The following is a 14820-nucleotide window of genomic DNA, read 5'->3' on the forward strand; positions in this document are numbered from 1 at the left end:
CTTATTAAAAGCTATCACAGATGAGCCAAAATAAGCACAAGCTAAATTAGCCAGAGTGTAACTAAATCAAAAGCATTCTTTGCAAGTTGTGTGGATTAACTGTGTGTATGTGCACTACTCTCCTTGTAGTACACCCTTAGCCCTTTAACAACTATTAAGGTGTTTGGAGGGTTCCAAAACTTTTGGTAATTAGTGGGAGAGTATTTTTGCCTTTTTTTTTTTTCTTCCAAGTCACACTAACTGGTAAAATAAATGTAAATTTAGGAAAACATTAATCTCACGCAGCAAAATTAGAACAAGCAGACCTTTACACCTACCATTTTTTTATATATTTGAAAAGATTTTTAGGTCCTCTTCCTGCAAACTAGTACTCCTTTGAATACTTCAATGCTTTGCAACAAGCACACTAGTGTACAAATACGGGTTCAGTTCTACAAAGCTTTAATGAAGAAAGCAGAGTTATCTTAAGCCTCAGTTCTGTAAATACCTCAATATTCCTGAAAATTCAGAGTGCTTAAATCTTTGAAGATCTATCCGTATTTACTCAAGCTGGGCACAAAGCATACTGAGGTGTCATTTTGAAAACACCTTATAACCCACTACCTGTTAAAAGATCCATATAAAGTATTTATACATGCGTTTAACAGGGCTAATATCTTAGATATTTGCAATACTTAATGTGCACTTTCAGTGACTTGAGAGAGAAATAGGATCTGCTAATCAGTAACAGGCCACAAGACATTTTAAATCTAAATACTCCAACATAATATTTTTTTTTTAAATAATAGCTGCCTTTAGAGTGCAAGCAGTTGTACAGGAAAAGGCTGTTTTCTAAATTCTACTCTTTTCAGTCTTCACCCTTTCACAAGCTAAATATTTTACAGAGCTAACTCCTTTATCATGCTTATGGTTTAACACTTAACATTCTGTGGTCATGTCTCATTATTTACAAGATCTCATCCAATATATTTGTTTTTAAAACTTGGCTTGTCTCAAGTCTTCAAACCTGCAAGTAGGGAAGAAAAAAGAAATAACAACACTCTCTGTCACTTTCTTCAGGAATCCTGATCTCTTCATCTTCATAGCTATTAAGTGGTACTTACAAAGCCTGTAGTACATTTGCAAGCAAAACCAGTACCGAGGCTGAGCAATGTGGGGGGGGGTGGTGGTGGTAGACTTTTGTGTCACCATCCCCCCGATCCCAGCTAAGGTTCTAGATGTGTTTAAGGGCAGAACTTCCACCCCAATATATTAGTTTTGCCAGTCCTTTTCCTGTGATCTGTTTGCCTGGCTAAGGAAATTATGCAAAAAATAATAAAAGTTCTAATTCAATTTCCATATTAAGAGATGGATTTGAAAAAAAAAAAATTAAAAAATCAGAAACCATATTCTTTGTGTTTACTAAGAGATATGCACTCCAACATTTAGTGTCATGGAGCTGGAGTTAAAACCAGAAACGGTGAAGATAATTTAGCTGCATGAATGCCTGCTCTTCAGTAAAATGCTGCCAAAATTAAATAGGAATGAAACAGCACTTTGTAGTCATTGGTCGCTCAGCAGGGTTTGCGTAGTTAAAAACCTAAGTGAAAAGGGTGATTGACCTACATTGCTACTAGCTTAGCACAGCTGTACTTTCATATTTTCACTGCATCTGAGGAAGCTCATTATTTAATACAACTGAGTTACATGTAATTGTCGGTCTTTCATTTTACACTTTTAGGGGCCAGATATTAATCTCAAATGTGCGGCAAGCGTTACTGTGCATCTGGAAATATGCGTGGCTGCCGGTCTGCACATTAGGCTAAGTCGCACATTAGGCTTAGCTGCTAAGAGATAGGGTTACACACAGTTGCACCTGAAATTAGGAGGCTGCCCAGGGGCAAGAGGACCTCACAAACATGCAGAAATCAATTGAGCAGATGGAAAAGAAAGCAAATCCCATGGCACCCCAAAGGCAAACACTCATCTGTTTCCCTATTGTTTTGAGCAGAAACAGCCCAGAACACACAACCAAAGCACACTTCACACAACTCATACCTGCGGTTTAAATAAGTAATAACATTCCAGTTAACAACCAGTTTGACATGTTAACACCCTAGGGGCTGTTAACATAACGACTGGTCATTAATGGCAGTAATGACAGATTTCAAAGGGAATATTGTGCTTGTAAATGGACATGCTGCCAGTCAGAAGAGAGGACAGAGCAGGGCAGGCTGACACATTAAGATGTCACTATATAGCTCTGGAGGGAAAAAGGGAAAGAAAAAAAAAAAGGAAACCCACACACTTATTGCATATTTCACTTACTGTAAATGGACTTGAAATACTGGCATAAACCTAAGTTCCTTAAATTAAGTCTTCACTTTCTAACCCAAGAGTGTATAAGCAGGAGACAGAAGCCTGCAGGGGAATTATACTCTGCATATCATTTTCACCAAGTGTGTTATTTCTAGCATTGAGTCCTTTCTTTACTCAAGTCAGTTCTCATCCTTGTTAACAAAACAGAGTTCATTCCTGCTGTGGCCACCCTAATACCCTTGGTGTCATATGCCACTTCTGAAACCACTGGAGTGACTTCCATGAATCAGATTCCAGGGTAAAGCCTCTCACACCCAAAGGATCTTCCACGCTCATTACCTCATTAAAGATTTCTTCCATCCCCTCAACCTCTCCCAACCCAGAGAAGAAGATTTTAAAATAATAAAAATAATTAATTTTCCCAAAGGAGAGACCTAAAGCAAAGCAAGTTTTGAAATTCTGAAGACACAGAGTATTTATAAAAGGCTCACCAAAGTCGGTACCTCAAGGCTCAAATGCAGAACGAGAGCGTGCATCGGGGCTGAGAAGGTGTTTAGTATTATGGCAGGCATCTCTGAGTGAGAGGTACTGGAAATATCTTTGCAAATAGCCAAAGACACAGACACACAGTTTGCGAATTCAACCATGAAAGTTAAAGCACCCAAACTGGTTACATTGTCGCTTATAGCATCTGTAGAATGGCTGCCTTATTGAAAGACATAATGAACAGAGAGAGACAAGTTAATAAGCAATTTTACTCTTTATAATATCAGGCAAGCCACATATCCTCTAGAGGGCACCACATAAATTAATAGGAACCTAAAACAGTTTCATATGTAGCAAAGACTCCCTTTATGCTTAAAAATTTTAAAAATTAAGAGGGTAGTTTGAAACTCTAATCGAACCCTAATCTGATCATTAGGTACAAAGTAATTTGTTCTTTAAATTCATATCAAGTGGGTTGCTAAATATGAAAGCTTATTTGACTACAAAGCTAGAGAACATTTAACTAGTTTCTACATTAGCATTAAAAAGATCACTGTTATAGGTTCACTGAATAACTAAGTAGATAAGATGCAATGAGGCAAATGACTATCTGCAATTACCTTAAGTGCATCAGTTTGAAGTTTAATGTAAATACCAAGTGTAAATCTATGCACTCACAGGAATCACTAAAAAAAAGACTCATGGCAAGATAGCTTCATTAAGACTTGATAAACCTTGAGACAAAAATCAGTAACATCTTAAAACTGATTATAGGATTTCTCATGTATGCTAGTTGCACTGGTGCAAGAGTAAATATTGCGTATGAACAAATAACCAGTTTTGAATGTGGTCATGACAAATAAAAAATACAAATTTCTTTCTCTGAATCACTTACTGTCAATTTTAACTATCTGTTAGCAAAATATTTATTCCTGTTAGACCTTCAAAAACCAGAGAGAAACTCTGTGTGTGTGTGTCTGTGTGTGTGTACATCTGTGCTTGGGAGATGCTTTGCTCATATCTCTACTACTGGATCGCTTTGGGTTTTGATTTTAAACATTTGCTTTTAAAACGTTGGGTCTGTTGCATTAGCACTTGGAAGGTTCAGTAAGTTCAAAATCCGCAGTAAATTTGGAACTCTGATCAAACAGCCACAGCAGTTTTCTCACTCCTGCAGGCACTTGTAGAAAGATTCTTAAAATGGGGTTTACAAATTACAATAAGCGTTACCTTCCCCCCAGAAAGCGTTATGATCCCTCTCTCCAGATACACATTTTAAGATCACAAGTGACCTAGGTTAACGTACAACAATCCCCTTCTATTGAAACAGTTCCCTGCCAGTTTTTAAAATTAAGGTTTTGTTACCTATTTCTTTGACAGCTTTAAGACAATGACTTTAAGATGCAGACGCTATGTTAAATTCCTAGCACTCTATCTTGTGTTCAGAGTTTTAATGGGTACCTGAGCACCTTTACTAGCCCACGTCTGAAGAACCTCGCCTGCCTTGCAGCCTCAGCTCAACAAATGCACAATGCGTTTGCGAAGGTTTGTGTTCCACTCTAGAAAAAATAGGTTGTGAAGTGGAGAGCCAGAGTACCAGTAGCTGTTAACACTTTAGTCTTGATTCCTGTCCCAACCTACCCCTGCTGTACAACTTGGGAACTGACCGGTATGTGGGAACCTCCTATTTGGTATCTGTGCTTAAACTGAACTCTTAAGTTAACACGTTCAAAGAGAATTTTAATTTTTCCCCAATGTATTACTGACTCCTATGTCCCTTTAAAAGGAAAAGGCTTCACTACAGGGGCAGGGGAAATATTCCCAGAAGTTAATGTTAGCCTGGAGCAGCTAGTCTCATTAGGCCCCCTCTACAGGGAACGGAAGAAAGATGCTCCTATAGGAAATAGGTGCTCTGAATCACCTCAGAGGAGCTTTTTCTTTCTATTTACTCTTGAGAGCCTGGGGAGAATAAACTTCGTGATTAAACTTAGCTCCTGCAAAGTCACCCTATTTATTCACATACAATCTTCAGATAGATTAGTCTGGCACTGCTCATCAGTGCTTTGCTACAAGTTATACCTAAAATACTTTTGAGAATGTAGGTCCACAAGCAAACAAGACAGAAAATCAGGCAATGATTTGCTATCTGAGAAGCAGAAACAGGCCACCCACCATCCCATCCAGGTCACCGAGTTAAATCAGAACAGATTTGAGCCTACACAGTTATTTGAGCTACGCAGTTATTTAGCACAGGGAAGACAGTTGGTCATCTTGGTCCAGCTTCTAACAGCTGAACAGTAGCATTTTTAAAAGCTTCTATTGCCACAAATTAAATCCCTCTGGCTAACGACGGGGACAAAAGTGGGTAAGCGAAGACGAGTGAAGCACTCCTCACAGAGTTCAAACTCCGCACTGGAGCTGGTGAAAACCATGGACATAGCTTCAGGCCACTACCTCTGGCCATCACTGTGCTGTGAGAGGAAGAGGAGACCACCAGCTCCCTGGGGGCTTGGTGCTGCGATGCACGCAGAGCGTTTACTCTATTCTCTTCCTCCACTGAGCACGGGGCCCTAGTATTAGCATCAGAAAAATGGCATCCTCCCACATCATCTGGTTATGTGTGCTTTTTGATTCAGATTTTAGTTTTATTTCCATACTGCAGTTATTTGTTTTCTCGTCCTCCACATAGATGCAGCCTGGCAGCCTGCAAGTACCACTTATGCAATAGTGTCTATATAGGAAGGGCTGAACAGATTTAGCAAGCTTGCCAGTGAACGTAAGAAGGATGCGCCCTACCTCAGATAGTCTCTGCGACAAAGGATAAGGTTGGCTTTGGTGTACAAGGTAGAGCCCACCTCCCCCAGGCGACAGTCACAGCAGGCACATTTCAGGCAGTCTTCATGCCAATATTTGTCCAAGGCCTTTAGAAGATACCGGTCTTTAATCTTACGGTTGCAGCCAGCACAACCTTTCGGCTTGGTGTCTGGCTGGACTGAGAGCATTTGTATACCTGAAAAACAATAGGACCAGAGAAGATTGTAAATAGATATTGTCTTGAGTGTGAGTCTCCCCCTTTTCCATCTCGCCACTCTCCCCACACCCAGTTCATTGACAAGGCAATCGTGTATTTAGAATGAAATAATCTAGAGTGTCCACAGCAAGCCGAAAATAATGTTAAGACAAATTTGAGATCAGAAACTTCCACAGCTTCTCTTTAACACCTCATTTACCTGTCTCTTTGCTGAGAAGAAATAGGATTAAAAAATTAAAATGAAAAATTAGAACAGTTCAGCTGAAAAGTCATCCACTTTCACCCAAAGTATCCAATACTTAGAAAGCAAAAATTTAAATAAACAACATATCTATGATGGCAAATATTGCTAAATCTACATATTCAGACTTATTCGTACTATCTTTGCAAAATATAAAAGCACTCCAGATTCTAAAGAAGAAAAGACTGAAGCTATTATAGGCACAGACCCAGAGTTTCAGGGAGGTTTGACATAGACATTTTGGTGCTGGGGAGTGGTGTTTTGTTTTTGAAGATTACAGTTCTTGTTAGACACGTGAATGAAGCAATCAGATTTCCAGAGACTTCAGCACCAGCATCCCTAGTTAAAACGTGCAATGTAGAGGCCTTTTGAAAAATCATCTCATTTGAAATAATGTGCACAAGGTCAGAGAGCTGCTAGTCTGTTAAGAGAAAACAAACAAACAAAAACCCCACACACCACAAACCTACACAGACAAAAAAAAAAAAAACAAAAAACTCTGCCCCACTTTCCAATCCCAATTTTAGTCAACAGCTACTTCAGGACAATGAGTACAGTGTCCATTAAGTATATATACCTTTTGATATGACAGCAGAGAGCATTTAAATAACAATTTAAATGTCAAACGCTGTTTAAGGAAGGGAACTGGTAGAAGTGGAACACAGTTGAGTGATGGTACGCAGAGCACCAGCAACCAGCTTGCAGAGATCCATACAAAAAAATCAATGCCCTCAGTTTTACAGTAAATGAGGAAAGTCACTGCCCCAAACTGCTTACAGGCCAGTCTTATTTAATCGCATGAACTGCCATCCCATTACACTCAGACCACTCCTCTCGAAGTCATTTCTTAGAACGAGCAAAATCACAGCCCTTCGGATGCTTTATTGGACACCAAACAGGCACCAGAGAAAAAGGGAGAACTGAACGCAGTTCAATTATTAGGTTATCTCACTGTTTTAAAGCCAATCATTGATGCAACTTAAAACAAATGTTAATCATTAGGGTGCATCTGAATATTACAATGAGAATCTGTCAAGACTGGTGAATGAATGCTGTTGCCAACAAAAAAATCCTACCCCAAAATTCAGAGCATGGTACCTTATTATTATGCAGAGACTGGGAAAGGTCAAATAGAGTCTTGTAACAAAGGACAGCAAATTGAAGAGCTCTTCATCAAGAATGCTCTACTACCTCCTGTTAAGAAAGCTTTACAGTCCCAGCTCCTATCAGCAGATCTCTGTTGGTACTGTAAGACACCACCACAGACAGGCAGGTTCAGGAAGCTAGAACATTAAACAAGTTGGGGATTGGGTTATTTTATGTGTAGTTTGTTTGTTTGGCTGTTTTTTTTTGTTTTGTTTTGTTTTTGTTTTTTTTTAAAAAAAAAGCTTTCCTGAGGAAAACTCAAAAAAGGTTGTAATCTTTGGAGCAATAATACAGTATGCCTTTATGGATATTAGCGCTACAAAGATGAGAGACTACATACTAAGTTGGCTGAAGCATCACAGGAATCTCTACACATATGCGTATGTGGAATACATCGAACTGATGTGGACGGCAGCGACTGTACAGCCAGTAAAGGACCTTCCAGGACTCCCAAGCTGAACTCCCAAGTGCAAAGGTGACCACTGAATTAGAAATAGTAATTCTTTTTGCAACATATGAACAGAACAGCCTTGCTCCCCTCTTTGCAATACACTCCATTACGCATTTTGGCATCATATATTTATCGGCTGAATTAGCTGTCCAGTGACATGCACAGTTCTAGGGGGCACCACAAAGTGCCACGGCAGTACCACTGTGTAACATGTAATGCTCATAAGAAAAATGTAAGGTCTATATTTTTCCATCAATAAATATAAAAATGTGGTATTGCTGCCTTCCCATTACTCCCCAATCAATGCTACTCACATAGCTACTATACCACTTACAGACTTGTAAGATTTGTTTCTTGTTCACAAGAGGGAGGATGAGATCCAGCGACCTGCATGGGGCTCCACAGTAAGTCTATGGCAGACCTGGGAACGAACGCACATCTGTCATCCTGAGTGAGCACCATGAGACAAAGGCTGAGCCTTTACAGTATTTTCAACTGCCAACTGACTCCTCTGAATCCGGGGTACACACATGAAGCAGCAAAATGACATGGCTATAAATAAATAAAAGCAGGGAAAGTATCAGATTTTTGGTAAAGAACCTATGCCAGACCATAAGGGGAAGTCCTGCTGGAACTCTAATACCTTCACTTGGTAGAAAAGCCTTAATCTGTAAAGTTGCATATCACAGTATAAATATCTGTTAAGTGCCAACAAAATGCTTATCCCCAGCCCCTCTCTTTGGCTACCTAGAGTACAAATGCATAAAATCAACTACAGTTTGTATCAACTCCTTGAAACTCGGTAAAAAAAAGTTCAGAAGCATGAAGGGGTGTTCTAGGACTTTAATCTTTAGCTCAGGGGAAACCAGGATAAACTAGGAGCTAAGACAGTTTAAGGCTTTAAAGAAAAAAAAAAAAAAACTTAATGTAAAAATTTTGTCGCCTGATAGGAAAGCGGGTTAGAGAGCAGAGGCTGAGAGTCTCTGATCCAGGCTGATCTACTGTCCTGCGCCATCTGAAGGGTACAAGAAGCCACAGGAACAAGGCTAAAGAAGTGAATATCTGAGAAAATACCAAAACAAGCCTGATCATTCCTGAGGTATACACTGCCAGCACAAGGTTACTTTATTACAAATAAAACTGCATCTTGCACAATCTTGCATGTACCCCTGCAGAGTTTTTGAGACATTTGCTACATGAGAAAAGCATATAGAGCACTGTCATTAATGTTGGTTAGCCCAAACCCTCCTTGTAGAGACAAGCGAAAAGGGGCAGACACTCCATGGAAGTAGTTTTAGCAACCCCGCATGTCTATTTTCCTGAGAGAGAAGGTGGTGCTGACATTCCACTGACAGCACCTTCAGATTAGGGATTCAATCTGCAGCAATTTTTGGAAGGAAGGAATGCTTTTCTTCTCAGATGCATCTGATCTTTTCATACTTTACTTGAGATGAAGCTGCTTCTTTCTTAAGAAAAGTTGAAAAAAAAATACAAACCCAACTACTTCATTATAAAAAAATAAAAAGTTACTTTTTTTTTTAAAGCATATAATGGATCTAAACAGAACAAAGCGCAAAACAGCAATCCAAGAAGTATTTTACCTATCTCTAAATTCTTTGCATGTATCCTTTTTTTAACATGCCCTAGATTAAATCACTTAATTTTGAAAAGAGAGCATTTGCTTATTTTTCTTCTGTATAGTATGAATGAGCCACCTTAATGCAGATCACCTCACACACCATCTCTCTTCTCTTTAATGTTCCCATAAGATCGCCAATGCAGTTATACTTTTCAGATAGGCGCTCATGTATTTTTAGCTCTCTCAATTTGGCCAGAAGAATACCTGCAGCTTACTGTCAGCCAGCTTTTCACAGGCTGCTGTTTAAGTACCTATTTATTTCTTCGGACACAGGAAGGACCCTTTCAGAAGCTGACAGCACCCAGAAAACCATCCAAGCTGCTCGCTGCTGAAATATCGGGTAGCAGCACACAGCGCTGCTGCCTGGCTGTCCTCCTCTCCCCCTCCGCCAGGAAAGCAGAGCTTATGGAGCACTTCCAAAAAGACCTCACAACTCCATAAGTGCTACACTCAGGCTGTAAAAGAAAAAAAAAAATTAAAAAAAAAAAAATAAAAATCAAACCCAGCTTTCCCTTCAGTTCTGCAGAGTCCTACCCATGCTTTGCATTACAGAGCAGATCTGTTCTCAGCACTGAGAAATTTCAGTGCTTAGTCTGTCACTGTCAAACAAAGCCTTTTTATTTCACCCCAATATGCTCTCAAGGGCTTCCTCTATCCTTCCCTCTATTCCCTCTTTCCACCCCTGTCTCCAAGATACTGCACATAAACTGCAGAGCTGTGTCAGGAATAAGACTTCTTCATCACCATCCACCACCTTTAGGGTTTTTGAAGAAAGAACTTAATAGCATGATTTGCAGGTTTTTGCATTTCCCTCAGTCTCCCCAAATAAGTTTGATGCAACTGACTCCCATCCCTGGTTATTATCCTGTGATGAAACAGTGTCAACTGATTTGCAACTACGATTTCAGGATAAAGAGGAAAGATTGCTGGTAAAAAAAATGAATTAGGCTCCTGGAGGAAGGCACAGAAACTAAAATCCATTTCACTTCAATCACCACCCTTCTCAAAAATCAAAGGGAATGAAGATTTGACATATTGAACTGTATTTTTTTAGTGATGTTGTAGCATTTGTAAGCAGGATTGGTCCCTGATGGTACTGAGTACAGCACAAGACCCACAGAACTCTGTTTCTGGTTTGTGGTCTTGGAAAGGCAGGTTAAGGAAGGAAGTCTTAGATATTATTATGACCTGGATCACTTAAAAACTTTTAAAGACCACTCTCCCCCCTGCCTCCTTTGCAGATGCATGTACACGGTTCTACCAAGGACAGTAATGCGTACAGTGAGAAAGGGAAAGCTTGCCTCTACTTAAAAAAAAAAACACAACAGTTTGGAGCAAATTAAGTATCAGTGCACTGGTCTTTAAAAGACAGCAAACTGACAGACAATATGCTGTCAACAAGAGAGTTAGAGATCTAGTAGAAGATAAAAAGAATACTTTTCTGATGCTTTCCCACTTCGTAGCTTCATCCTAAAAGCATTCAGAGCTCCAATTATTCAGGACAATATACACAGAGACTTCAAAAAATAAAAAAGTTAAGGTTTCAGAAGCTAAGAAACATTTCAGAACTCGCATGTAGCACATCAGGAGTCGTAACTAGTTTTAGACTGGCATGTAAATTGTTCTGTGTAAATTCTTATTGCCTCTGAGACCCTGCTATTCTGAGTTATTTGACAGTTTAAGGGAAATCATAATTAAAAAAAGAGACATAAATAATAGCCTGTGCAGTGTGGTGCACAGAAATAAGTAGAACCATTTCATTTAAACTCTGGTGAGCTTTTAATTGCCTGGATTGCATTGTGAACCAGCCTAACGGTTGATTGCCTCCATTATGCTCTCTTGTTCTGTGCCATTCATCCACACAGTCTCAGCTTCTGTAGTTAACACAACAAAGTAACCGCAACTCCATAACACTCAGTTTTTTTAAAAAAGAAATAAAAGTAAGGATTTTACTACTCTGAATATATTTTCTTCTGTATACTTCTGAGTTTATTTTCTATGGCATATAACTAAACTTCACCTCTTGCACCTTCTTCTACAGAGGAAACTGTGGTTTTTTTTTGTTTTTTTTTTTTTTTTTTAATAAGAGGTGGGTTGGGAAGTGGAAAAAAAAAACTAAAAAGAGGCTACGTAAAAACTAAAAATGGGAATGCAGTCCCACAGCTGGGAGCAGTGATACAAATTAAAAGAATTTGGCCAACATGGCTAGTCGATTGCCAAGAGACACCAAACAAAAGATTTCTCTTCTTCTTCTCCCTTCTCTTTTTGAAAGCTAGATTGGACCTAAAAGCTTGTTTCTCCCTGTTCACTGGCCCAGAGCAGCCCTGCAGGCTGTAGCCTCCTAAGGGACAACACAGCAAATAGATGTACCCAGACTTCAGGGATGGGAGCTGCTTAGCTATGTTGCTACCCCTCCTGTGTCCCCCCCACTTCTCTCCCCCCCAAGCCCCCCACTCCCTCCCTCCCTTTTTTAGAGCAGTGGTGCTGGGAACCAATTTGATTCCCTTTTTCTCCAATGCAGCTGCAAGGCTCAGAGATACTGACATTTTTCCACTCTTATCAGTTTAATTACAGTTACCATGGCAGCAAAGTGCTAGTGCTTGGCAAAGGCCAACAAGAGATTTGCAAGACTGAGTTCAATTTTGATGCAGCTCACATGCAAAATAAAAAAATAAATAAGAAACATACACTCTACAACAAAGAATCCCTTCTGGAGTTGGACGCTCAAGCCTTTTGTGCTAATTCCTTTTCAAGCATCACAGGGATGGGGCGATGGGGAGAAGAGAGGAGAGGGAGGTGTCGGAAAAGCATGTAGCGATATTTGTTGCACCTAGCAAGATTAATTGGTTTAAACAGCAGTCCTACAAAGCTGTCCTACGAAGAGGCATTTTAGGTCTCTTTCGAGCACACGCAAACACAGACGCTCGCTACGGCAACGCATTCAGGGTGGAAGAGGCAAGAGAAACACGGTCGTTGTCTCCCCCTTCACACCCCCTTTCCCCCTCCCTCCCCATCTCGACCTCAACGCGCACCGCTTCTGCTCGGGGCGCACTAAAACAGGACACCGCCGCCTTACCAAAACTTTTCTCCTTTTTCTGCATGAGTTGATCCACGGGCGCCTGGAGAGCTCCTTCTCATTGAAGCACCAAATCCCGGCAAAAGTAGCAAGTGCTTCTCCGGCTCGGGTCAAGTGAGCGGGAGCGCGGCGCGCCGCAGCGGAGGCGGGCGGGGGGGGGGGGGGGGGGGGAAGGAGGAGCGGGGCGGGGGGGCGGCACACCCCGTGCCACCGGCCGCGCTCGGCGATGGCGAGCGACAAAGCCACATGCTACCGTAACTCTGCCCGTAAGCCTATAATCCCAGTGGTCTCTTAGCTTTGTTGTAACAAATGGGTTTGATTAAACTGTCACATGCGGCGTTAGCATACCGTCTCGTGCTCGGGGTGGGGGGAAGAAAAATCATAGACAGAAGTACTATTTTATAACGCCAGCGTGGCTGCACTTCTCTCACGCCCGGCCAAGAGAGGCTGCGTGAGCCCGGACCCAGGCAGCCCATTTGCGCCCGGTGCGTCCCTGCCTCCCCCGGCCCGCTCTGCCCCCCCGGGGCTCCCCGCCCCGGCTGCACCGCGCTCCTGCCTCCGCTCTGCTCAAAGGGTTAAAACCCTGCACCGAACCACTCGCAAATTAAACTGCTGTATGGGGAGGCTTGTGGATTAAAGCTGGGGAGTGGGAAATTAACCGACTCCCTTGATAATTGGGAGTACGTTTCGAGAAGCTCTGCAAGAAGCAAGAATAATAATAACAATAATAACGGGGGGGGGAAGCTGCTGCTGCAATTCTTTGTTAACTTTCACTGCTATTTCTCGAGACATCCAGTTAGATGGGTTTCGCTCAACATCCTCCGCTTGCATGTATTTCATGTCTCATCATAAAAATAATGAAGCCTCACATGATTTAAACAAAACAGTCTCAGCAGAGCTGCAGCTTGAGTGAAAGTTGCAGTGCAGAGATGTGTGTGTGTGTATTGCAGCCCCAGCTTATGACTCAGAGAGAGGGAGAGGGAGATGCAGACACACATACACAAATGACCCAAAGCTTATGTACACAGTTGCCTCACTTACCTTCTCAATTAAGCGATACAGGGGAGGCAGTTCAATAAGCACAGTGGCTGCTTTGTAGCTCTTCTCCTTGGGAAAGGTCAAAAAGAAGCATTGTTTGGGGAAAAAAATAAAGAGGGGGTGGGAGAGATGGGGAGGGAGATCGCTATTCTTTAAGTTTAAAATAATGAGGTCCTCAAGGATCCGCCAAGTAATTGTGTTGACCGCATCCGAGCTACAGGTGTCCTCCTTTTAGTATCTTGCAGTCCAAGGCTGTCTGTCTCCGTCCTGGCTGAAGACAACTTACCTAAAGCAGCGTGTGAGGAGCCGAGTTGAATGAAGTCAGGGCTTTATCAGCTGCAAAATGCAATCCCTTACCAGCCAGACATAATACAGCAAAAGAAAAGGTCACTCAGTTATTACTGAGCCAGCAGAGCCCAGGCAGCTCTTGTGGAAGACCACAGAGAAGCAGCTCCCTTCCGATTTAAGGCTATTTACCTCTCTCCCCCTCCACCCACCCTTCCTCTTCCCCCTCCCCCCTCCCAACTCCCCCTTTCTCTCTCTCCCTCTCTCTTTCTCGTTCTGCAGCTCGCTCAAGTACAGCCGCCCTCGGAAAGTGCAAAGCAGCCAGGAGACAGATTGGGCTTTGTTGGTAATTTCCCATGGTGAAAATTTACAAGCCTGCAAGTGCAGTCAGCAAAACCACATGCATATGCTAGACACAAACACCAGGGACACACACACACGCACACACAAGTGACCTCTACTGAAGCGGCTCAGGATCACCTTCCCAGAGAGTGCTCCAGCAGCAGACCTGGGGAAACAGGGGAGCGTGTGAGTCCCCCCCCGCCCATCACTCCTCCAAAAATACTTTGCTTAAAACAATAAGTTACCTACCGAAAAAAAAAAAAAAAAAAAAGGGGCGAGATACATATCTCTCTGTTAATGAGTAATGAGAAAAATCCCTGAAGGTGAAAACGCTGCCTCTCTCTCCGTGCTAGATATGAGCTTCTCAGTAAGGAGTGGAAACTCCGGCATGAAAGTTTCTCGCTCCTCGGCGCGGTGCGCGGCCGCCGGCTGCGCGTCCCTCGGCCCCGGCCCCGCCGCGCACCGGGCACCGCTTGCTCCATGCCACCACCCTCACTGCACTGTTTAAGCCGAATGCTGAAGGAAGACGAGCCGTTTCCCCCTCTACGGGATCCTCGTCCCAGGAGCTGAAGACAGATCCTTATCCTCTATCTCGTGGTGGAGGGGGAAAAAAAAAAAATAGTAGACACGGATGTGTTATAGAGGTTGAACACCCTTGACCAGAAGAGATAGACAGACATGCAAACACAGAAGAGGTACAGCACGCTTTGATATTCAGTCACACTCACAGATGATTGTTTCTTCGTGTTTTATAATAAAGATGTTGAGCCTAGCCTACTGTAAATAA

General features: G+C 41.9%; 1 protein-coding gene across 12 annotated transcripts in view; it reads right to left on the reverse strand.

The window, feature by feature from the left end:
• Window positions 1-14820, reverse strand: part of LMO3 (LIM domain only 3) — a 62228-nt gene that overhangs the window by 44686 nt on the left and 2722 nt on the right. For 2 of the 12 annotated variants that reach the window (XM_021298734.2, XM_021298728.2), the window contains exon 2: window positions 5581-5794. In XM_021298734.2, the coding sequence (XP_021154409.1) occupies window positions 5581-5786 (206 nt within the window). In that variant the 5' untranslated portion in view covers window positions 5787-5794. Of the gene's footprint in view, window positions 1-5580; window positions 5795-6264; window positions 6391-7987; window positions 8206-12368; window positions 12538-13409; window positions 13908-14146; window positions 14200-14820 lie in introns of those variants that run through there. The other 10 variants (XM_065030317.1, XM_021298733.2, XM_005510724.4 and 7 more) reach the window with 10 other exon arrangements.

This window comes from Columba livia, chromosome 1 (assembly GCF_036013475.1).
Source record: "Columba livia isolate bColLiv1 breed racing homer chromosome 1, bColLiv1.pat.W.v2, whole genome shotgun sequence".
Lineage (NCBI taxonomy): Eukaryota > Metazoa > Chordata > Aves > Columbiformes > Columbidae > Columba > Columba livia.